The sequence below is a fragment of the Gallus gallus genome, chromosome 1 (assembly GCF_016699485.2).
Source record: "Gallus gallus isolate bGalGal1 chromosome 1, bGalGal1.mat.broiler.GRCg7b, whole genome shotgun sequence".
In the NCBI taxonomy this organism is placed as follows: Eukaryota; Metazoa; Chordata; class Aves; order Galliformes; family Phasianidae; genus Gallus; species Gallus gallus.
The window spans coordinates 78,459,602-78,484,492 of record NC_052532.1 but is presented as its reverse complement, the minus strand read 5'-3'; the positions used below and the strand labels follow the sequence as shown (position 1 = coordinate 78,484,492).

The 24,891-nt window shown below is 42.1% G+C and overlaps 2 protein-coding genes and 1 long non-coding RNA gene across 5 annotated transcripts; 2 read left to right on the top strand and 1 right to left on the bottom strand.

Moving 5' to 3' along the window:
* The first annotated feature begins 2,935 nt into the window (after positions 1-2,935).
* Positions 2,936-8,526, top strand: TMEM52B (transmembrane protein 52B). Of its 2 annotated transcripts, none has more exons than XM_424100.8 (5): positions 2,936-3,408; positions 3,964-4,007; positions 5,155-5,193; positions 6,161-6,330; positions 6,774-8,526. In XM_424100.8, the coding sequence occupies exons 1-5, from the start codon at positions 3,355-3,357 to the stop codon at positions 7,022-7,024; spliced, it is 558 nt and encodes a 185-aa protein (XP_424100.4). In that variant the 5' UTR covers positions 2,936-3,354; the 3' UTR covers positions 7,025-8,526. The 2 variants fall into 2 exon arrangements, with proteins under 2 accessions (XP_424100.4, XP_040507465.1); XM_040651531.2 differs by having other exon boundaries at positions 6,143-6,330.
* Positions 8,527-8,619: 93 nt separating this feature from the next.
* LOC121107415 lies at positions 8,620-14,570 on the bottom strand. 2 transcript variants are annotated; one of them, XR_006940019.1, is made up of 4 exons: positions 14,517-14,570; positions 12,784-13,243; positions 10,310-10,452; positions 8,620-9,301 (listed from the first exon to the last, which is right to left on the bottom strand). It is a non-coding gene; the product is annotated as an uncharacterized LOC121107415 (long non-coding RNA). The 2 variants fall into 2 exon arrangements; XR_005841550.2 differs by having other exon boundaries at positions 8,620-10,452.
* Positions 14,571-14,614: 44 nt separating this feature from the next.
* GABARAPL1 (GABA type A receptor associated protein like 1) lies at positions 14,615-24,550 on the top strand. The gene is made up of 4 exons (XM_001231887.7): positions 14,615-14,828; positions 19,004-19,082; positions 20,046-20,164; positions 21,568-24,550. The coding sequence occupies exons 1-4, from the start codon at positions 14,739-14,741 to the stop codon at positions 21,631-21,633; spliced, it is 354 nt and encodes a 117-aa protein (XP_001231888.1). The 5' UTR covers positions 14,615-14,738; the 3' UTR covers positions 21,634-24,550.
* The last annotated feature ends 341 nt before the right edge of the window (positions 24,551-24,891 follow it).

Sequence of the window (24,891 nt, the reverse complement as noted above, 5' to 3'; positions counted from 1 at the left end):
TTATGTCTAAACAATTACTTGATGTTATTCAGTATCAGGGACATTTGCTTCCTGGCTTTATTCTGAAGTGATTAATGTTCAGAAAATCTAGCTAGAAGGGCTTCCCAGTCTCACTTTCTAAGATGGCTAGGAGGAATGAAGGTAAAATGAAGTGGAAACTATACTTATCCCCTTTGCTTATTGCTTATGAGCACATCATGCTTGTCCTGAAAGGGTAGCACATAGTCTCGTCACAGCCACTGTCCACTACTGGGACATGAATGAATCCAGGTTTCTCAACAGTTGTTCCAAGTATGTCTGCACTGTAAAAGGCAGCGAGCTGAAAAAATCAAGTGAACTAATGGGGAGGCAGGTGGAAAATGTACATACCAGAGAACAACACCGTGCTCCTAGACTAGCTCAGGCCCAGCAGCAATTTAGGCTCAGTTACATGTGACATGTGATAATTCCCTCCTTCTAGCAAGAATGATTAATGGACCAGAGCAGCATATCATTGTGCCAGGGTTTCCACTGCATCCAAGGCAGAGTCACTGCTTGAGAGTCTGTGCCATGCACTCTCAAACTTCAGGTGCATGGACATATGGTGGACAAACTTAACTAGTTTCTGATTTATTGTATATGGCACTACTGCATTCAGCCCAAGGACGACTGGTCTCACCAGCTGTGTGTGAATCTCTGGGACAAAAGGAGAGCACCAACTAGCATAGAGTCTCAGTCTTATCTGAAGCGGAAAAAATGAACACAGTGACTCAGACTCCATCATCTGGGCAGACACAAATAGACTGATAAATGCTAATTTCCAGGAGCTTCTTGCTTTTTCTTCAGTAAGATGATGCTTGTGAATCTTCTGTCATACCTTCTCACAATAACTCTTATGCAAAGAGAATGAAATGTAGAAGTGTTCTGCTTCTTTGCACACAGTTCATTCAATAAAGATCTATTTTTACTTTGCAAGTACTAGAACCCTTTCAGATTATCATTATTCATCATAAAAGATTTAAAAAAAGTCTTCATAATGACTTTCCACACCTGCAAAAGTATCAGGGAGGCCCTGTGAATCCCAAAAGTGTTCTATATTTTACATTTCTAAATGTCTCTGGGGAAGTATTTGGTATGACTAATCAAGTTGGCTTTAATGGAATACTCCTTAGAAGAGAAAGCAGTAATTTCTCGACAAACTCTGAGAGCAGTACAGTGGCATGTTTTCAGTGCTATAAGTTTTTTTCCCATTTAAGATAATACTACCTAATAAATAAAAAAACAGCCTTGACATCCACCCCTTGATAAAACCAGAACACGATAGCTGACATAAGACACAAGCATATTCTGCCCACACTCAAATATGCATTGACTCATATCCAAGGAAGGATACACGGAAATCACATAGCTTACTATGGCATGGACTTGTAGATTTTAAGCAGTGGTAAAGAACAATGATAAGTCAATGATTGGATATTTTTGTTCATTTTAGCAAGTCTGTAGGAGTCTGATCACATTTTTAAAACCATTTGAAAGGCAGTAAGGGAAAATATAAAGAGAAAAATTACTTTAATATAAAATAAAGACAAAATAGAGGGATAACTGAGGCAAAATAACAAGAGACAGTGAAGAAATTTAAATAATCATTGGATGGCAGGCTAGCAGGGCAGCAGATAAATTACTGGAAGCACAGTATTAATGGCAATGCCATATAAATAGAAACAGGATCATCAATAAAACTTAACAAGAATGAGTTATGGTATGCTTTTGGAGGGGTCACTTCATACTGCACTGATACTGTTTCTTAAGAATTACTTAATCATTTTATCTTCTATTTTTTTTCGATTTGATTTTTGTAGTATTTGAAGTCCTGAATTTCAGCTAAAAAAACAAGTGGTAATCTATTGAATTATGAGAAAAGTCCCCTGAAAAACATGGATAACTTGCACTTCTACACTGAATCCCATCAGTTTTAAAGGCTGTACATACAAGAAAAGCTGTTTCACATTTCTTCATTATTTTTTTTTCTAAGTCATAGAATCATAGAAACATTAAATTGTTTGAGTTGAAAAAGACCTTAAAGATCATCTGTCTCCAACTCTTCTTCCATGGGCAGGAATATTTCCTACTGGAATTCCTATAATACACAAAAGAATTTAAGAAGAAAGAGATAAAAGAAAATCATCCATGTGCCACATAAATACAAAAACAATCACTTGTGCTTCTGTTCCTTATTTATCTACCAAAACACAGAAACCTTTCAGTATCAGACTAGTTTTGAAGCAAAAGTAATGAGAGAGAAAAAATAGAGAAAAATAAGAAGAAACCCAACTCATGCAAATGCATGTTTACACTGCATCACTACTTTTGTAATTAAGGAACGGTAAATGGTTTTTAGCCTCCTTGTAAGAATACATAACATTCATGAATCCATTGGTTCTGCTCTGCAACTCTAAAATGCATCAACAAGGCTAATGATTCACTAGATTAATGTGACTGCAACACTGAGCAACATGTTTCTGTAGATGCTATCCTGCCTTTAACATATACACCAGCTCCCAGGCAGCTTCCAGTCACAAATAGTAACACATTATTATAGGGCATTTTTTTTTTTCTACCTTAGCTATTCAGAAGGGAAAGTGAACACAATTTTTAAAAGGTACTATTCTGAGTAGTCATGAGAAGTAACAGTGTACATTAATCATTTGGTATGGAATTACTTACTATATTGCAAACGCTTTCATTTCATCAGGAATATCCAATGGCCAATTTCAGTAGATTGAACCTGCAGAAGTAGGACAACATGAGTACAGGGGTTGAAAAGGTCCTGGAGGAGGGAGAATAATCTGACCTCCAATTAAACAGGTCAAGAACATGACCTTCAACCCACTCACCCTCAGGGTAGGGGCGGGGAGAAGAATAATTTGGAATGAACAAACTCAGACCCTTTCTGCTCATAGAAGGGCAGGGTCAGGTCTGCAGAGATCTCTTGATGCCCTTTACTGAGCTAGTTCAACATCTAAAGAACAAACTCGTAGCCACCACTTTTCTCCTGATCTGACTGGAAGGTTTTAGAGATCCCTTCAAAAGAGGGAACGAAACATACCAAGAAAATAAGCAAAGGAGACAGGCAGAAACAAACAGGAGCTGTCAGTGACAAAGAGCAAAAAGAGGGAAGCTAAAACTTCAAGGGCAGAGACCAGGGACAGATCCAGAGACAGACTGAAAGAACTAGAGTGGGAAGAAGAGATGGGATTCAACACACAAGAAGGAATCTGCTCCTTCTAATCAGTGGACTGGAGAGGATGAACAGAAGCTAGGAAGGAGAAAAGATACCGAGTAGCTTGAGACAGCAAAAGGCCACAGATCCACCCCATGGGGATGCATAACTCAGTCATTATCTGCTTTGTTTTAGGATGTTTCTTATGGGTAAGTCACATCAAGTTCTTTTTAACACGGTCTGTGTTGTGGACTTATGTGGGAAAGCTGGAGGAGTGTTGGCACCTGCTGATAACAGGAACTTCTGTGATAGTAGAAAGATTTGAGCATAGTAAGAGTAGGCATGGAGAAGAGAATCCTTGCTGCAATTCCAGGGGTGGTAACACAGAAATCAAGGTACAAAGGCAGAATGAGAAGGGTAGGAGTGTAATATGTAGCAGGAGTTTTTAGGGCTTCAAATATTTGAGCATTGAGAATGATTTGTATCTGTAGCATGACAGTTTTTGGTGGGTAAAGGGAAAATTGTGATCAGTGTGAAGGAAGTTGGGGTCTTCACTGGCAACAATGCTGAGTAGGATTTTATTGACTATATGAAGTTGGGATGTGAAAATGGTGTGGTTGGTATCACAGTAACTTCAAATCTAGAGCAGAATATACAAGAAAATTATTAAAGATAACAGTAAATCCTTTTTCATAGGAAATTCAGACTGCTAACAGTCTATGTAACAGAGATAAAGGTTGCATATCTTGTGTTTCTCCTTCCAGTTCCCCAAAGTAAGAAGTGAGGAAGGGTGTCTCAATGCTGAATTGTGAGTATTTGTAGGTATTGCACTCTTTTAAGACAACCATCAAGGATAAAGACATAACTGTTATGACATGGTAGCAGACATTTTCCAGAAAAGCTGATTTACATTGTGACTGTTGAAAACTTTGATAAAATGTCCCTTGCTTTCAAAGTGAAATGTCTTGATTGCTACCTGTTCGACGCACTGATCCTGCAGTACCATTTTTGCTTCCTATTTTGATAACTGTTATGATAAAGAGCATTCCGGTGTAATTTTGATTGGCTGAGGCTATGAATTTGGAAGTGACCTTTCCTTGAAAGTTTGTTTTTTTTAAAGATACTGCCTTGATGATGTCGTTTGTAAGAATAACAGAAATTAAGACAAATTAAGGAGATGCAGGAATGGCACAAATCTGCAGCAGGGAAGGTTCAGACTGGAGGTTAAGAAAAAATCTCCATGAACGTGGCTGAACACTGGAATAGGCTTTCTAGGGAGGTAGTTGATGCCGTCTGTCAGTCAGTGTTCAAGAGGCATTTGAACATTGCCCTCATTAATATGCTTTAACTTTTGGTTATTCCTGAAGAGATTAGACAGTTGGACTACAGGATCTTTAGAGGTGCCTTCCAACTGAACTACTCTACTCTGACTGTGCTTAAAAAAAAAAAAAAGGGAAAAATGAGGATTCTGTTTTGATTAAAGAAATGTATTTGAAAAATGCACAGGCAAGGTCTGCTGACTGAAACTATAGGAACATACAACACAGATCCAGAATGTTCCCACAGTATAGGGCTGAAAAGAAATCAAAAAGAAATTCAGAGGAAAAAAAAAAGTAAAATGATAACATTTGACAGACTAAATGGTGAAGATATTAAAGTAAGGAAGTTTAGAAATTACATGACATAGATCCCTAAGGTGTGAAAACAGACTTGGTTAAGCACAAATATCAGGTAAACAATTAAGAGATAAAGCCAAACAGAAGAAAAACTCACCTCTAACAGTAAGACTGATGAGTTTGGACAACTGTCTCCTATATGAATTACTGTGGATTTCTCATCATTTGTGCCATTTACAAGCTGGAGGTTAAGTGAGGAGTGTGAAGGGAGCTGGAAGAGAATGCAGTGGGAGATCTTCCTATTTTGTTGTTCTATGTCTAACTATTTTTTCTCCTCAGCTGTTCAGGTACAGAGTGGATCCGTCTGTGGTATATTTGGTAAGATGGCATATGATTACTTAAAATATGTGCATCACTGGGAAATTCTAACAGCAAATAGTGGGATTAAATGGGATTCTGTAACACACTCAAATGTGATGCTACTCCCCACTTTCCCTCTATGCCCTGTAATGCTCTACAGTAGCAAGGCAGCCCCTTAGTCATTGTGTTGTCTTTGGCAAACACTGAATTGCCATCACTGGCATTTTTTTTTAAATTTAATGTATAGTTGTAAGTATAATATTAATAAAGCCTTCATGTGTCATTATACGCCTTTTAAAAGGCCCGTTATTTTAAATAATTTCATTTTGATTCCTTAGTAATTCAGTAAGAGATTAAAAAGAATTGCAGTTGTTGGGCATCTACAAGGCTGCATTAGTCAGAGTGAAGCCAGCAGATTGAGAGTTACAGTTTTTCCCCTCTACTTCTATCTCTTAAGGACACTCCTGGAATACCTAGCTTGGTTTTGTTTCCCCATTAAAAAAAGAGGTGTTGACAAACTGGAGCAACAACAACTGGATCCGAGAAACTGACTAGGGGACATATATGAGGAGGAACTAGGTTTACTCATGCTGGGGGAGGCTAAGAGGTAGGGAGAAAGGAACTTAACTGATGTTTTCCACTATCTAAGGTAGGTCTAGACTGAAGATAGAGCCAGAGTTTTCTCAGAGGTGCGTAGCAAAAGGATCTGAGGTCATGGAGAAAATACATCCAGGGAAACTGATTAGACAAGGAAAAAATGCTTACCTCAAGGTAATGTCACACAGGAACTGGTGCCTGAAAGGGACATGGCATCCCTTCCTCTGGAGACTGTCAAACTCTATTGAAAAAGGCTCCAGATGATTGTGCCTAGCTTTGACATTAGATATGCCTTAAGCAAGCTGAGATTTTAATGTGCTCCCTCCAAATAATAATAATAATAAAAAAATATCTTTCTGTCCATATTCAGTTTTCTCTCTTCTTCCAGGCTGGTGGTTGTGATTGGTGGACTGCTGCTGCTGTGCGGCTTGGTTTCTGTCTGCGTGAGATGTTGTCTCACTCACTGCCGTCAGGCTGGGGAGGAATCAGGTCTTCAACCCTATGAGGTCACTGTCATTGCTTTTGATCATGACAACACCCTCCAGAGCACCATTACCTGTGAGTTGGCTTTGTCAGATAGTGGGCACCTCAGCATGCCCTGCTGTGGCGGTTGCACCATAAAATGCCCAGACTGAGGCATATCAAGTCCTCCAATGGGCTGGCAAGGTGCTGGGAATGTGGCATCTGTAAATACTATAAATTAAGGTACTCACCAGGCCTTATGTAGCAAATATGGTCAGATGATGAACTGTGTAAAGACATGTTTGGGTGGACTATGGGCAGCTACCAGATCCTTGATGGCATTAGAGGATGGAGTAATTATGGAATGTTGCTGATGGGGCTTCATTCCTCCATCTAGGGGAGGACTAAGGGGTGGGAAAACATTCAGGCCATGGTGAGAGAAAAGCGTGTGCATTGCAAATATACCTGTCTACCTGTCCCACTTTAATTGTACAGTGCTTTCAGGATGAGGCAAATAGCTTCTGTCTCCTCCTTTTCAGCTCTTCATTCGGTGTTTGGGCCAGCTGCCAGGAGGATCCTAGCGGTGTCACACTCCCACAACACTGCGCAGGGCACGCCACCCCTCGCAGCATCAGACACCCCTCCAGTCTACGAGGAAGCTCTACACACAAGCAGATTCACAGTTGCCAGGGCAGGGCAGAAAGTGCTAGACCTGGATCCAGTGACAAAAGAAAAACTGCAGACATCTGCCGAGGATAAGGATGCCCAGCCAGTCTTTGCAGAACACTAGTGCAGAACATTAGGAATATCAGATTAACCTCCTTAGTCTAATGAAAAAGGGGGAAAAAATGAGACTAAAATTCCAGATAGTTCTAGATCCAGCGTGTTTGGATAGCTCCTTTTTACTCCTTGAGATAACTGACCATTGGCAATCCCTGGATGCATTTGTTATACACACACATCACTAGATTCACAGATTGCATATACAAGCAGGCAGCAGGATCAAAGCACTGAGCCTTATAGGCTGGTGCTGGATACCTACAGGGAGATGCTACCTCATTCTGATTGCCTACAGCCTGCATTTCCTGGGGATGGCAGAGGTTTTCAGAGAAGGAAATGATAAGAAAGGGTCTTGCAACCAATATTAAAACCAAACTCCAGGAAAGCACCAACCATTCACAGTAATTAAAAAAAAAAAAAAAAAAAAAGAAAAAGAGGCTACATGTACACAATCTGCATGTAAGCAAAAGATAGCATAGTAGTATTTACAGTTCCCTAAATGCTCTACAGGATATATAGAGGGAGTACACTCTTGTCTTGAATATGATATATAGCAATTCTGAAATAGCAGTTATAAACTCTAGTATTTGAATTGAAACTATGATGTGTGCAATAACAAATCAAACAATAGAAGAAAGAACTCTATTGTTAAAATTTAATTATGTTTTAGTTGCCTTCATATTGTATCACTTATTAATTATTCCTACCACTGCTGTCAAAATCAGATCAGACTAAAGAAGATGATTTAAAACACTTCAGCCATTTCTCAGATACAAATAATTTGTGAGTCTTTCCTGATCCATAGAGATATGATTAATCACGAATAAATATCCATCAAACTGCTTGGATGAGCACTGCTATGGACTAACTGTTTAGTTCAGTTAGATACTCTTGACAAAGTGAAAGTTGAATTACATTGGTGTTGCCTGTAACCCAGGTTCTGCAACTGAAAACATTAAAGGAGAATGACATCAAAAACCAAATAATAAGCAGTCATTATTTATTTTATTTTTATTACTTTAGTTAATAATTACTTTATATGTTAATGTTGATGTGAATGCACAGACTGAACATCTATCTGAAGTGACGGCACGGCTCTTCCTACTATTCTACCCCAAACCCCACAGACTTTAATACATTGATGTTCACAACACTCCTTGTGAAATACACAGTAATACAGCCATTTTGTAGATAAGGAGAAAAAGGAGCAAGTTGCCAAATATGCTTAGGAATGTAACTGCTGTTGAGATTACAATCATCAAGGGATCTAGAAAGGAATGTTGATAAGATATCTCCAGGGATAGCGTAAAGCAGAACTGAACAACTAAAAGATCTTCGATCATTTCCCAGACTTTGGCTGGTCACAGAAATTTTGTATCCAAGAAAAGTATTTACTGCAGGTCTCAGTTCCCCAGCTCACCATTGGTTTTTTTTTCCTGAATTGCCTAGTCATTTGCTAATTGCATCAGTAATGGATGATAAACTTGAATAAAATAAATAAGTGACATATAAGGGTATGTCCCTTCTGCTACACAGTACTTGAAATAATAATAAGTGTTTGCAAAACATCCAGTTGAGTGACCTATTTCATCAGCTGATCTCTGAAGTTGAGTTCAAGCCTGCCGTCTCTATCACACTGCAGAACATTTCCTGGAAGGCTCTTGTTTACTTCACAGTAAAGACCTGAAGCAAGCAGAGACATTTGCTGAAAATGTGTCTAGCCCTATTGAGACCAGAAACTTCTTGGAAGCCTTCGCAAACGTTTCCATTTGGAACATACCATTCCTGCACTGTCTCCACCCCTTTTTTCCTGCCGTAGAACACAGCCGGCCAAGTCCTGAGCTGTGCATGCATTTAACATAAGATGGCAGTCGTTCTCCACAGGGGAGCAATCTCGCTGCTGGAATTCTCCCCAGACCCAGCAATACAAGAATGGATATCTTAAAAGAATTTTTATAATAACTACACTGCAATTTTGATAAGATGTGCAATAAAAAAGGGCAGTTTTAAAATGTTTTGTTCCCTCCCCCTCCTCTGCATCACACCACCTTTGCTACCTCTGATCTCCACTTCGAGGGAAAGCTAATGTGTCACTTGTACTGAGAGCTGGGTATCATCTGCTGATTCGAGTGTATTTCCCTCGACCAGAGTCACTACTGTCTAACTCTCACGTACTTCACCGTCTGCTCACATCTTTTTCCATTTGACTCACGCTTCATTGTGACTGACTGTAACGGGTCTTCTGCTGGCAAGAGATCAAATGATGTGACAATGATGATAGATACAACTTCATTCGTTAAGGGTTTCCTAAAGTGATTTCGGATGAGTGAATTCAGAGAAAATAGTCTTGCAACTGATCAGACACTCGAAGTCCACAGGATGTAATAAAATACCAGATTAGAAAAAAAAAAGAAAAAGTAAAAGCAGGCCAACAGACACTAAATCTCATGGGTATCGAGCCTTTTGGCTTGCCTGGGCCACATTCAGTGAATAGAAATTGTCTTGGGCCGCGTAGGTCGCTCCAAAAGTAATGCCTCCTACTCATTTCCATGGAAATTACAGCTGGTACACAGAGCTCGATAACACTGTTTGACAGAGCAAATCTCGGCTACAAAACATTAATTTTCAACATAGCCACCACCATTAACTATTCATTTTCACCCACGAGGAACAAGAGCCTGTGTGCTGCTCTTGTAAAAATCAGCACCAGTGAAGGTGACCCACTGTTACCACAGCTGAAACACACCACCTCACCACGCTCAGTTTCACTGTTTGGTCTCCATAAACATTCAGCAAGTGAATGTCAGTGGGTGCAATTTTTTCCTCATGGATAAACTCAAAGAGACACCTTTGCTTCATATGTTCTTCTATGTCAGACACCATTTTCTCAGACGATCCCTCTGCTGCTACCTGCCACAGGTACAGGCCACATCCAACTCCCATACTCTGGACCAAAATAATAAAATAGGAGGCATTACTTTTTGAGCAGTCCTAATATTTTTAATGCATATAAGTAACACAACTTTAAAATTTCCAGTACTTCCATTACAACATTAAAAAGGTAAGCAACAAAAACATAAGAGCAGTGAGATATTTGACCTTTTTTTTGTGAAACCAATGCACCAGTCTGGTTTGATGGCAGTGGTTGCATTTCTTAGTGAGTTCTCAAGCTGTTCGTCAAAGATTTTTTGTCTAATTTTGCTCTTCCTGTAATACACCCTTGAAAACAGTTGGCCACGAATGTACGTACTGCCAAAAACTAAAGACATGAATAAGATGTGGAAGCAAAGGATACTTTTCTCTGGTAGGACAGGGCAGAGGTCTGCTGCACAACAGGCTGGGATGGGACGCGTGCAATCTGTGGGTCATGGGTTGGATGTGCTTGCACTGAAGACTTTTTAAAACGTCAGTCTGTGGTGATACAAACAGAATAATCACCTAAGGGGAGATACCCAGGAAAGAGATATCCAAGTGAGTCCTGATTTACAGGCAGCTGATACAACTAAACGGTAGTTTCAGGGGCTGTCCCGGGAGATATCCACCTAAGATGGCATCTCCAAGAAAAACAAGGCAAATAAGAAAGTAACAGGGATATTTTTATTCTGAAGTCAGGGAATTTGATCCAGTCATGTAGGCATTTCTAAGCTAGTTACGCTTCACAGTGGAACACTGCAAAGCTCCAAGCACCGCCCCTGGAGTGCTGCGTGGTACAGTAAGGACTGCAGCCTCCTCCCTTTCCCCTGGATTCTGTGTAAATATTTTTATTTCCTGCTTCTATGGCTACAGCGTTGGCAAGGCTTGAGGAATCCCTATTTAAGTGAAGCGCCACGCACACAACATGCACACACATCACTGTACTACATAAACACTATACTTCTAGCACTCCACGTCAAGAAAGTTCATCGTTTAGCCGCCCTGTGAACTACGTTGAGCCTGGAGTCCAGTGAAAGAAAAATCCAGTTTCCAGATCCTCCCTCTAGCACGCGGGCCCTTAATGTGGGGGTTCGTCACGTGCCCGTGGGTTGACACTTTAATAAGAACTATAAGTCAGACGCTCAGTTGTTTGTCACTGCTCCTGCATGTATCACCTTCCTGCCCGCCGCGGCGCCAGGACTGCGCTTGTTTTTACCGAGCTGCAGTGCACAGAGCGCTGCGCAGCCCCCGACGGGAGGGACGGGAAGTGGGAGGGGAGACCTTGTCGGGGTGCCTCCGTGCTGCGTCACCGGGCGGGAGTTCAGCGCCGGGATTTGCGGTCGTCCCGTGGGATGTGTTGTGGGGAGGAGAGGTTACGTCTGCAGGTCGTGTCTTGGCACGAGAGGCGGGGAAAACAGCAAGACTGCCTCTGGTTTGTTAGAGGATTTCGAGCTAGGTGCTAGCTCATACGCAGTTAGCTCCTCTCTTTTGTCCTTGAGGAGGACACATCGACATCTCTGCAGACGTGGAGATTTAGCAGCTGCTATGTGGTGGGCAAGTAGGAAGCACAAGGGAGGCCAAACGTGGGGGTTACAGAAAAGCACTATGACATGAAGACAGCCTTTTCCCCTGGCCTAAACAAAATCAGTGCCTCGCTTCTGAGTCACCCTTCTGAGATCCTCTGACACTACCAGCAACTATGGGGAAATGCTCCAGTGTCTAAAGGCACTGAGAGAAAGAGAGAAACAAGTCAGTGATGCTTCCTGTACTAACCTCGTGTGTGTGAAATACTGAAGGCTAGGACACACTGATCCATGCCATTCCCACCGTGGGTTGCTCTACCCTTAGGAGAACCTGGCACATACTCGTTGGAGGTCACAGCACGGTGCAGAGATGTTAAGCACTAAAGCATCTGCCAGAGTTCTCCGGGAGGGGGGTGGGGCTGTGGGGGGGGCGGGAAGGGGAGGGACACAACTGGACAGACACATTTTAGCCCTCCAAAAATAGATGTCATCATTCAAGTGAGAAAGATCACATCTAACATGCCTGTTCATTACCTCACACTATGAAGGCATTTTAAGGTGACAGGCTCTGGTACAAATGCCTAATTTGTAAGTGGAGGTGAGATTTCTATCTCATGCCCGCCTGCATTCACTGGGAAAGGTCATCTGTGAACTGCCACCCTCAGAGCATATCTGCTTCTAAGTAAATGTGCTTCCTCCATCTCTCTCCTTCATGCAAGATGAGAGATCAGTCACCAGGGCTTGGAGACAGCATTACGAATAGACCTCTGAATTCAAGAAGCAATGAGCTATAGAGTGCAAAGGTGGGTGGTGGGCAGTATGTGATAAACAACTCTTTCCAGGGCAGAGAGCACAAACTAAAACCCTGAATCTACTGTGGGGATTTGCAATAGGTGCTTCCCAGCATTGGGATAACTCCTTCAGGCAACTCAGGTATGTGTATCAGCATATAGGGATAAAGAAACCATTAACGCCTGAAATATGAGTTTTTTTGGAGCAGCCTAAAAGATGTATATGAGTATTTTTAGAAAAGGACCAGGGCTTTTTCCTGATCCTGTTTCCCCATCCTATTTTTATTGCTTACTGTTTTGTTATGATGCCCTTACAGAGCATCATAATGGAGCATCCATCTTTGGTCTTCCATTTCTTATGGTTTCAAGTTGACTCTTAACTCTAGTCTGGATTTATTTAGTTATTGTCCATTCTAACTACACTATGGAATCATGCTGCCTGCAAAATAGCAACTGTGTGTGTATTTTCCTACTCATATTAATCCTGTGCCAACAGGCTAGCACAGGGTTGAATCAAATACGGTGAACCTGCATTCTCTTACCTCTGCTCCAGGTGTGGCCTTTGCGTGTTGCCTTGTTCTAAGGCACTCTACTACTCCACACAGCACTCACTGCTACTACCAAAACTGCTGCACAAATAAAACATCATTCTTGGACAAGTTCCACTTCTATGGATGAATCATGCAATGGAATAATTATTTGATGCACTCCTGTTCAATGTCCCCAGGGCAGCAGCATTTTTTTTCCAGTACTGATTTGACCATGCAGATCCATACTTCAGCACCTTCTCTTTTTCTGGTCAGTATTGTAGTATTGTGAGCCTAGCCACACTCAGAAAAAAACAAAACAAAACAAAACAAAACAAAAAAACAAAGAACAAAAGGTGAAATTCCTGTGTGTATCATCAAAAATTGGCTGGCTGTTTAGGCTTCTTTGCAGTCAACTCCCTTCACCACATGCTGCTTCTAATGTGCCTCTGGCCTGGGACATTATGTGACATACCTGTGATTTGAAAAAATCAATGCATAGGAACTTAACAGCAAAGTTTTGTTAGCATTAAGTCAGGTATTCTTCATTAGAGGCACCGGGAAGCACTGGGGATATTTCCACAATAAGTGCTTCCAAGATTACATAGAATCATAGAATGGCCTGGGTTGAAAAGGACCACAATGACCATCGAGTTTCAAAACCCTTGCTATGTGCAGGATCGCTGACCACTAGACCAGGCTGCCCAGAGCCACATCCAGCCTGGCCTTGAATGCCTCCAGGGATGGGACATCCACAGCCTCCTTGGGCAACCTGTTCCAGTGCGTCACCACCCTGTGGGTGAAAAACTTCTCCCTAATATCCAACTTAAACCTCCCCTGTCCCAGTTTAAAACCATTCCCACTTGTCCTATCGCTATCCACCCTCATAAACAGCTTTCCCCCCTCCTGTTTATATGCTCCCTTCAAGTACTGGAAGGCCACATGATTCAGAGTCCATTATATTTCTACAGATAGTACATCCTCATCAATTATGTGTGAGACACTTAACACACACGCCTATCTCAGACAGTGATTGATGAGGTTTCCAGTCTTCTATTCCATGGTCTGTTCTACCGTCTAGCGTCCTTTTAGCATCATGACAGTCCAACCGACAGCCTTTTGCTTCATCCAGTGGTCTTCCTCTGTCTTTTAGTGATATATACTGGGGTGTTAACCTGTTTTTTAATGATATATACTGGGTTGTAGAAGCTAAGGAGGATAGAGGGGAGAATCTTGATGCCTGCCTGTTGCATCCCAACCTAATTGCAGAGTGAGACAATTTGGCCTTGCGTGGAGGTCTTAGCTTTTATCACTGTGGCATTGTGCTCTGCTAACAACAGGGACAGACACAAAAAACAGCCTTCTTTTTTCTCCTTTTTCTTCTCTTTTTCTTCCGCTGTGTAGCCCACAACCACGTACAGAACAGACTCATCGGACAGGTGAAGGTGCTCACACGTGGACACCGCATAGGATGGTGCATGGGGACGGGCACGCAGCTGCATGGATAGCCCCTGAGTCACGCATGTAATGATTATTTTGGCGGCTAGAGGCATTCAAGGCCAGGCTGGATGTGGGTCTGGGCAGCCTGGTCTGGTGGTTGGCGACCCTGCACGTAGCAGGGGGGTTGAAACTCGATGGTCATTGTGGTCCTTTTCAACCCAGGCCGTTCTATGATTCTATGAAAGTAACGAAAAGCACAGGAACGCAACGTAAAGACAACCGCCCGCCACACCGCCACAGACACACACGAGAGCGGCGCAGCCTGTAGGTGTAAGCGCTCCCACACCGCTGCAATGGCGACCGTGCCGGAAGGGGAGGGTACGTCGCTGTGACGTCACGCAGCGGCACGGCACGGAGCTGCGCTCCGCTGTGCTCGGCTTGCGTACGCTGCGCGGGCGTCGTAGCGTTTGCTGAGTGCCCGGTCGTAGGTGACGGAGGGAGAGCAGTGGCCGGCTCGGCGGTGTCGCATCATGAAGTTCCAGTACAAGGAAGACCACCCGTTCGAGTACAGGAAAAAAGAAGGCGAGAAAATCAGGAAGAAATACCCCGACAGAGTCCCCGTGAGTGTGCTGGACGAGCGCTGCCCTCGGGCTAGCTGAGCAGACCTCGCCATTCTTTGCTGTCCTTGTCGCTGCCGCCTGCCGCTTTGCTGCTTTGGCAGAGAGAAAAGAACCGGGATTGGGAAGGACGATTGTTACCTTGGCGTCTCGTTATTAATTCCAGGCTGCTTTCTCTTTAGCGCGAGCGTATTCGCTGCTCTACGCCAAGGTCCGTGGGTGGGGGTGGGGGGCTTTTTCGGGCACCCGCAGTAACTCGACAGCAAGAACGCCGTTAATCTTATTATGGCAGCCTGTGTGCGTGGGGCTGCAGGGTGGGGAAGGAGCTTACGACTTGCCTTGGGAAAATGGAGGAGAACAATGAGTGGGTAAAACAGGCGTTCTTTGTAAGGAAAAAAAGGACCTAAATCGCTGTCATCAGGCGTTTTATTTTTATTTTTTTACCTTTTTTTTGTTTGTTTGTTCTTTTCCTTCGGAGCTTGCTCTTCAGTATAGTCCTATTCCGTGCTTTTCCTTTGCGTGAGAGGGGAAAAAAAAATGGATGCTAAATAATAATGCTCAGCCTTACTTCCCTCCTGTTTAATCACCCCGTGGAGGAAAAAAAAAAACCAACCCATCGTTTGGAAAACAAGATCATCTTCCAGCTAAACTTTCCTTCCTCGTCCTCAGGTCCCTCTGGAATCCCTGTGGGAAACTCCTGGCTTTATGATTTGTAACCATAATTGCAAAAAGAAATAGTAACATTAGTTTTTTTTATTATTATTATTATTATTATTATTATTATTATTATTATTATTATTATTATTATTATTATTGTCCCCTTTTAATAAATGTTTTACAGCTTTTCTTTCCAACCCCACTGGAGAGTTCTGTCCTAGATTGGGGTGACCGGGGGTGCGGCGTGCAAAAGAACTGTTGTTGCACCTTAGGTTTTCCCCTGTAGGGTGGGACCATTTTTTCATCTTGAGAATGGCCCACAGCTGGGCATACAGAAGTTCTTGAAAGTTAGAATTTGGGTACGTTTTGCCCAGTTGTTTTTGGGACCCCGAGCACAGCAGTGCTAGGTTGAGCACGTAGTGTCTGCAGGTCTGTCTTTTGAGATGAGGACTGCAGAGGGCTCAGCTGGCCAGGAGAGAGGCAAACTGTTAACCGAGGATCAGCATGGCAGGTTATACAGCAGGTCATGATAGAAGTGACGTGAAGAACCATGTGGAGAGCCCAGCAACAGATCTGGTCTGGCAAGAAGTAAGAATGTCAAGACAGAGGCATTAGCAGAGTTTAGTGGGCAAAAACAGCATCAAAGTAAGTGAGGTGTGCTGCAGCTAAGGAGAAGTGAAAACACTGCCTGGAGAGGCCTGACTTAGTTTGTTGGGGAAGGCTTGTTGTCAGGGCTGCACATGGAACAGATGAGTGCAGCAGATGTTTTTAAATCATTTCTGTCACTGCCCTTCACAACAGTAGGGTCCTTAACAACAATGTCTCTTTGGCTGCCAACACTTCAGTGTTGTGATATATCAGCATTTTGCTGATATTATAATGCTGGCCCAGTCCATTGATACCAGAGTCACCACCCAGCAGCTACAGACATGAAGATAAGGTTCCTACGTTTGTCTCGGTGTGCAAAGTAACCTGGGTTATCAGGGAAACTGACTACAGTTGATAGCCGAGGAAAACACCTCCATTTTTCCCTGATTCTTTGCAAGAGGTAGATCTGTCTCAAGCTTGATGATTTGATTTGAATCCTTCGTAGGGGTTTAGAACCCCCAAAATTTACCTTGTCCTCATAACCATGGCGTAAATCAAGGTACCCCCTATCTTCTTTTCCTTTATCTAATGACTAAGATACATGCCATCCTTTTGAGTCAGTTTGGTCCTGTCATTGCTGCTGCCTAGCAGTTCTGCTTACCAGTCTTCTGAATTGAAAGCAAAAACTAAAGGCTTTTTTTCCACTGCAATTTGTTAGGTACTACCTTGTAGCATTTCAGGGTAAGAAAATAGGCAAAGTACTGTTGCTGGTCAGCCTGCATCTGTGTAGTGAGATTGTGCAACTACCTTTCCTTCACAATACTTATCAATTGTATCTTGTATGGAAATGCATGTCCTAACACAAACTTAATCTGAAGGAGCTCAGTTGCCTAGTAGTTGAGGTTCTTGAAGTTCTTGAAAGAGCAAACTACACTTGTGTTTTAGATAGAAACCTAGAATTTTCAGGGCTTTTGGCTGTGTTGGAGGCATCTAAATGAAGCACAGCGTACAAGCCAGCATCTCTACTGTGTGATACGCTTTGCAGATACTTGGATCTGGAACGAGAAGAGTTTGGTTGGCATGGCACTTTTTCCAAGTTAATACACAAAGCTCATCATGTTGTTTTTCCTTTGGCATACCAGTTTGTTGATGTGACAACACCATTTCCCTTCCAAAGAAGGAAGGAAATGCAAAGCACAACAGTTCAGCTTTTTCTTTTGTACGATTGACACAGCTGTTGATTTTTGGTTGCCAAAGGGCTGGGAGCACGAGTCCTTAGAAATTAGTCTCTCAGTGTCTCAGGTAGAGTGTATACAATCACAGGTTCTAGAAGAATTAAAAAGTTTAGAAAGTTCAGAAAATCAAGCTTCTTTTTTAGAAGATCAAAATGGTTTCTGCAGAACAGTAAGCCATGGAGATTGAATCATGCAGTGTATCTCTCTACTTGATCAAAAATACATACCAGGAAAAAAAAACCCGAAAAAACAACCCACCAGTGTCTGCATTTTCGTTCCACATGCACACACTATTTCCATGGAAACATATCACCAAGCTTTGGAAAGGTTTCCAAGTCTTTTCATATTCAAGTCGCTTGGGGATAGTTCCTATTTCAGAGAGAAGCATTTTGCCTGGCTCTGGTAATGAAAAAAAAATTGTATGTAGCAGAAGATCTCTTTGTCTCTTTGACCTCAAAGCTATTGAACTTATGCTTTTCTGTGTCATATAATGAAGATTACTATTTTGTGTCAAAGGTCTCTGTGAGTCCAGGTGGCAGTGTGTTGTTTATTCAGTATATATTTTGTAGGAATAAAGAAATGTGTGTAACTATATTAAGTAGGGGAAAAAACATTGAGCTGTTGAAGCAGGTTCAGAGGAGGGCCACAAACATAATCAGAGGGCCTGAACACCTGTCCTATGAGGACAGGATGAGAGATCTGAGGCTCTTCAGCCTGGAGAAGAAAAGGCTCTTGGGAGACCTTTATAGTGGCCTGCCAGTACCTGAAGGGGGCCTACAGGAAAGCTGGGGAGGGACGTTTTATAAGGACGTGCAGAAGCAGGATGAAGGGAAACTGATTTTAAACTGAAGAGGATAGATTTAAACTAGATGTTAGGAAGAAATTCTTTACTGTGAGAGTTGTAAGACACTAGAACAGATCAGTCTGCCCAGAGAGGTTGTGGATTCTCCCACCCTGGAGGCATTTAGGGCCAGGCTGGATGGAGCTTTGAGCAACCGGGCCTAGTAGGAGACCTCCCTGCCTGTAGCAGGGAGGTTGGAACTAGATGATCTTAAAGATCCCTTCCAACCCAAACCATTCTATGAAATAACCTTAAGGGATATGAATTTCAGAGTAGAAGATAACTACTGAGGAACTGAGGATTTGAAAAAAATAACCTTCCTCAGTAAGCTGTAGCTGCTCTTTTAATTCTTTGCTTCATTCTAGATCACTCTGGGTGAATGTGGAAATTAGGATATGGGACTACTGGGACTGGAGCTGATTTTTGTGTCAGGCAGTTTGGAACTGTAACTTGGAAACAGCTCAATTTACTTATGTTTGTGTAGGAGCCTCCTGGTAGCTCTCTCATACAAAATTAACCTGCCTTAAGACTATCAAGGTGACCTGATTTTTTTTTTTATTATTATTATTTTTTTTCCCTTGGCAATTACGGTTTATTTTTATGCTTATTCCAGTTTCCATTTTTTACTCGTTGTGCTTACTGCCATAGTCCTGAGCTCCCAGTATGGATATTGCCAGTGATTTGCTGTCTTCTTACCTGTCTATTCTTTAATGTTGAGTATCTGTTAGGGATTAAAGAAATTTCTAAATTGCCTGGTAGCACCAGCTTTCTCAAGGGGTATTGTCATCTTCAACTTCTGTTTCTTTGGTTCCTTTCCTTTAATGATGCCCATAGATTGTCTCTTTCTACCTCATCAGGTAATTGTGGAAAAAGCACCAAAAGCCAGAGTACCTGATCTAGACAAAAGGAAGTATCTTGTGCCTTCTGACCTCACAGGTAACAAAGTCTGCCTCCGTTCTTCTTGATTTTCATTAAGATGGATTTACTACGTGACTTTTGTTCATCTGATAATCACCAAAAATGAAAAATCCAGGCAGGCTCAACATCTTATCACTACCCCAGTTTGCCTGGCTGTACTTACTGTATCTATGTATCCTACAGTCTGGATTACAACATGCAGAATTCTTTGAGATTGTAGGTGTCACAGTGACTAAAATAATACACATGTGTCAATGTGACTTCTAGCTGTGATGAAAATGACTGAATTGTGTATCACAGGCAGTGGTGAAATCATCAGTCACTGATGACTTAGCTCACGTAGCCAGAGGCTGTATACGTGCTGCAGGAAAAGACAAGTTCTTGAAATATTCTCATTGTTTTCCACTACTGTGGTTGGAGTCACAACCATGAGTTTTTTTTCTGAGTGTTCGTGGACATTTTTGTGTGATTACATTTGTTTTCATTGGAGAACATAAATAAGTTACAGGAGCAGCTTTTTTTTTATCCCATTGCAGTGTGTATTTTATTGCAGAATACTTTCTTGCGCAAAATAGCTCAAATAAATAAGGAATTTGTTTTCAGGAATTCCAACCCATTTACAGTAGGGAAAATTCTCTTTACATGCTTTTGATGTACAGAGTTTAAAGGTTAAGCAAGTTAGATGTCTTCCCACTAATTCCTGCAGTAGAACAATTCATACCATACCAGTTGGGGTATGGATTTAGAGAATGTAATGGCCTGAAGCAGTATTGATTAACTTGTGAAACTGTCAGCTCTGTGTGGATTGGCTGATAATGTGGTTATAGTCATGAAGTTCCTACTTGCTTTTCCACACTGTCCATTTTCCCTAGTTTTTACATACAGAGTGTGACTTCCATCACTTGATTCTCAAAAGAAAACAGCCGTGTTTAGTTGGAAATTCTCTTTGTGTCTAAGGCACTCTCCTCTGTTTCTTTTCAGTTGGGCAGTTCTACTTCTTAATCCGAAAGCGGATCCACCTGAGGCCAGAGGACGCACTATTCTTCTTTGTCAATAATACCATCCCTCCCACAAGTGCTACCATGGGTCAGCTGTATGAGGTAGGTCTGACCTAGCTTTCTCTTTTTGCTCAAGTGTCCAGAAGAATGCATATCCTCACTGAAGTATGTCTGAGCTTTACTAAGCTGGCAGTAGATGCAGTTTGGCCACAGATACCTGAACGTGGACCCCTTTGGTCTAGGCTGTGTTCCATCATCTCTTTGGAAAGTTCCATTCTGCAGTTATGAGGAGCCTAATAATTTTTTTGCTAGTTTAAAGCATGTTGTATCATGTGGTGAACAGTTTCCCCAGCAGTTATATGTTGGTCCTACTGTTTTAACAAGCTCCTGAAATAAATCATTCACCTGAGTTTCAAAGGCATAAGTGTCTGGAGCAGAAGACAGAGCATATGTGCTAGCTTTCCTGTTAATATGAAAGAAATTTCCTCTTAGCAGTAAAAGAACACAGTATCAATCAGTAAAAGAGCACAGTATTACTCTGCAGCTAACTGTCTATAAATACATTTTGAAAGAACACTTATTCTTTGTTCAGGAGTACTTTTTACTAGCTTGTACTGTATAAGGACATTGTGAACATTGCTAATATTTCTACTGAGCAGTGTTACTTACTGAACTTCCAAGGCATATTCTGTGCCCATCAGAGGAATATTCCTCTGTTATATAGGCATTAATTATATCATGGTTGTTTTGCAGCTTGGATTGATTTATCCTTGATTTCTCCTTTGGCTGTGCTCGTGGTTTTTAATAGAAGAGCTCCAGTTTGGTGCTGCAAGCCTTATTTGACCTAGTGCTTTTTAACAATGACTGAATAATTTGTATATGTGGACTAATGAAAACGTAAGATTAACATACTCAAATCTGGTTATGTAGGAGGAAGTACATCTAACCATCCAGAGTTGAGATCAAGACTCTCTTTCTGGCATTCTGCAGACATTTTGTATCCATTTAAATCATTTAACATCTCAGCTTTACTGCCCATATATAAAACAGGACTAGAATTACAGCCATTTGGTAAGGTGCTCTGAAATATGACAAATATAACAACATCTATCAAATACCAAAGTATGCGGAGATTGTTTTTAATGTTCGAGCACTCCCGAGTCACTCCTCCTGATCTTAAGGCCATAGCAGTGCTGACATTCTTCTGCATAGCCTGCAGCAGTCAGAGCTGTTTCTATTGCATATTTGCAGCACACTATCTTTTCTAGTAAGTCCAGTGTATCCAAAAATATAACGTGTCTAAATTTAGAGGTTAAGCTGTACATAGAGAGAGTTTCTGTATATGTCCTGATAGGAGGATGTGGAGCTATCAGTGTAAAGGGAAAGATTATGAGGGAAAGGTTATGCCTCTTTTTTGCTACAGTAATTTCCCTGTTGGATTATTTTGTATGTAGTGAAGAGCTATGGGGCTGTGGTTTGATACTTTTTTCTTTCTGCCCTTGCAGGATAACCACGAGGAGGACTATTTTCTCTATGTGGCCTACAGTGATGAGAGTGTCTATGGCAAGTGAGCAGCAGTCCCCCAGGCATGCAGGCGAGATGGACTGATGGAACTGATTGGGGGGCAGGGGGAGGGTGTTGAAGAGGAGGAAGAAGAATGCTTGAGAAGAGGGGAAGAGAACTGGAAGTTAACCACATGCACAATGCCATCATCTTCCGTGTGTTAATTATAACCATTATTTTTAAATTGAGGGGAGGGAGGGTGGGGGTACCGTAAATGAAACGGTGAACTGATGGGCAAACAAGAGGCTCTGTGTTGAGGAATGAGAGAATCCACTGTTTGTACTCTTCCCTTATGCAGCTGGAAGTTGCTAGCTGGTACTGGAGGCTGCTAGACAAGCCAGTGTAGTGGAGCTCCTGGAGAGTGAATGAACAGGAGGGAAATGGTTGTTCATGTGTAACCTTTCCATTGGATGCGGAAGGCATGCCTGGAACCTGTACACTGATCTTGTCGCACCTTACCCATGGCACGGGCTGCATACCTATGAGCATTCAGTAAGCTGTGAAATATTTCACCCTGACCATACAAGGCTGTCCTGTGCTGATAGTCCTCACTCTAGCTGCTATATGTGAAGTGTTCCAAGACTACTGTATTTCCTGTTGCTTCCATCGTTTTAGAATGCATTTTACTCCCAGCCCCCAACTCTGAGGGCTGGGAACTTCTCAGCTGTGAGATACGGAGATGGAGAGGATGGGGGGAAAGAAGGGAGGAATATTTTTTTTTCCTTTGTTCTTTTAATAGCAAATGCTGGACAGAACAATTCTAGGCAACTCTTTTGTTCTTTTCAGTGAAGCTAACTGCTGAACTCGTAAACAAGGACCTCAGGAGAACAACTAGCCCGCTTCAGCGCTGGGGCAGGATTGAGTACACCGAACATGTCCATAGCTATTCATCTAACTTGTTCTTAGAGACATTCTTGTAGGAGGACCCTGGAGACTGCTTAGATAGCCTGTTCCAGTTTCTAGCTAACCTACAAGTGCGAGAGCTTTTCTTGCTATCTAAGTTTAGTCTCCTTAGCAGTGCATTAATACAATTAACCAGTGGTGGTCTTGTTACTAGTGAACACAGAAAGTTATCCACCAGTGTTGTCCTCGCACCAATCTTCTGCAGAGTTGAAGTTGGTAGAAATCTTTTGGATTTAGCCCTCCCTTCCACCTCTCATCCCTGTACAGATCTTGCACCATCTGCATAAGCAGGAGAGATCAGTCCCTCCCACGTGTCTTTTGCTTTTTGTGATTGGACAGCAGTGCCACTCTTTGACACGAGAGGTTCTTTTAGACATGAAGGGGAAGGGGGAAAGATTCTCTGTAGGTTTTTGTTTTGATTTTTTTGTTGTTGATGTTTTTTGCTTTATTTTAAGCCAGGGTTGTGTATGCCCCATCCTTGAAGGTGTTCAAGGCCAGGTTGGATGGGGCCCTGGACAGCCTGACCTAGTACTTGATCTGGCAGTTGGCAAGCCTGCCTATGGCAGGGGAGTTAGAGCTTGATGATTCTGAGGTCTTTTCTAACCCAGGCCATTTTATGATTTTATGGAAGTTATCAGATAGATGCTATCCTGTGCAAAACTTATGCTGTCATGCCAAAGCAGTTACTTTGTGGTGGCATAAACAGCAGATTTTCCCATAATTGCCGTAACTCAGATGAGGGGCTGTGGTTTGGGGAGTGAACTACTTTCAGGAATGTTCAGGGGTTTTATCTAAAGATTGAATAACTGGACCTGAATTACTGCAATCATTCCTGTATTTTGGGGGTGGATCAAGAGGGAGGAAAAGACGAGAAAGATGAAGGAGACAGGCAGAGTCCCAAATAAGTTGAGGGTGTTCCCTGTATTTACCTGAAGAAATTAGATCCCAGTTCTCTGCATTCCTCAGGAATGATAGATCAAGATGAGTGTGGGAAAGAGGAAATCAGATTGCAGCCTTTTCTGACTTGGTCCACTGAGGTACAGAAGATGGAAAATGAGGCAGGGGGTGTGAAGCAGGAGTCATTAATACAGTTGTATGAAGGACAGGGATGTGGTGTAGTACAGGAGAGTCACTGCCTGTGTGGTACAGTAAGTAGCAAATGAATGGGAGAAAAGGGAGCAAAGAATCTAGGCAAGACAGTCATAAAGAGGAGATAGAAAATGGGGGAATAAAGGATGAAGTGGGGGAATAAAGGATGAAGTGGGTGAGTTTCTACAGGCATTTTTCATCCTGAATTTCAGGTTTGCTGTTCTGTCATGTTCATCTGGAATAAATACATTCAGAGGACTTGTATTTACTGCAAACTTAGATAACTTCCTCTTTTACTGGACCACTCTCCTTCAATCAGACTCTGTTAACATCCTTGGAATGCAAATCCACGTCAGTATACTCTTTTAGGAAGCTCTGAATGTTCTGAAGTAGAGAACAGATTCAGAAGGCTCTTTAGGGTAAAAGAGAAGATGGGGGCAGATGTTATACAGCCCCTTGCCATTGTCCCACTTGCTCACATGTGTGCTGCTGAGCGTGTGATTGTGTGTTGTCTCAAACTAACTTGTGCTCAGGCACGCTCAAGAGAGAAAGAGTTGGAATCTGGGCTGTGTTTTTTGTGTTCAGACCTCTTTTCCCCTCCTGCTGCTGGGTTTATAAGTAAAAAGAATGGGACTTATCTCAGCTGTTTGCGACGTTTGGAATTTACACTTTACATTAGTTATTTTATGTTTCTTTTAACTGGATTGTGGCATTTTCTTCTGTTTTTGTGCTAGACTGATATTGTACAAAATAATGACAGTAGTTCTTTTTTTGTGTTGGTTAGCTGCAGGTTCTTTTAAAAGAAGTTCATACTACTTAAGCTAAATCAACCAGTCAATAAAGATGCATTTGAAAATCACAGGATTGGCCCAAAATGGGACTGTAGTACTTATCACTATGTGTGCTTGTAAATAAAGAGCCTGACTAACCAGGGCTGCTTTGTCAGAACTTTTTGCTGCTATGTTTTTGGAGAACTCTAGATTTCTTCTGTCTGTAATTCAGGCCTCTCCTCTTTGTTTTGTTTTGTTTTGTTATATTGTCACATGCACACACTTATCTGTCTTGCCATGCTACTCATGTAAACTGTATTTAGACCTAAACAATGTAAGAAGGTCTTAAAGGAATATAGTGGGTGTGTGGAGACATTCTCTGACATTTTTAGGTCCTGTGCAGTCCTAGTTAGCTGATGGGCCCTGAGGGCACAACCAGCTTGAGCTACCGTGCCTACCCTCAGGGCTCCCCAACCCACCCAAGACTCCAAGTCAGCCCCACAG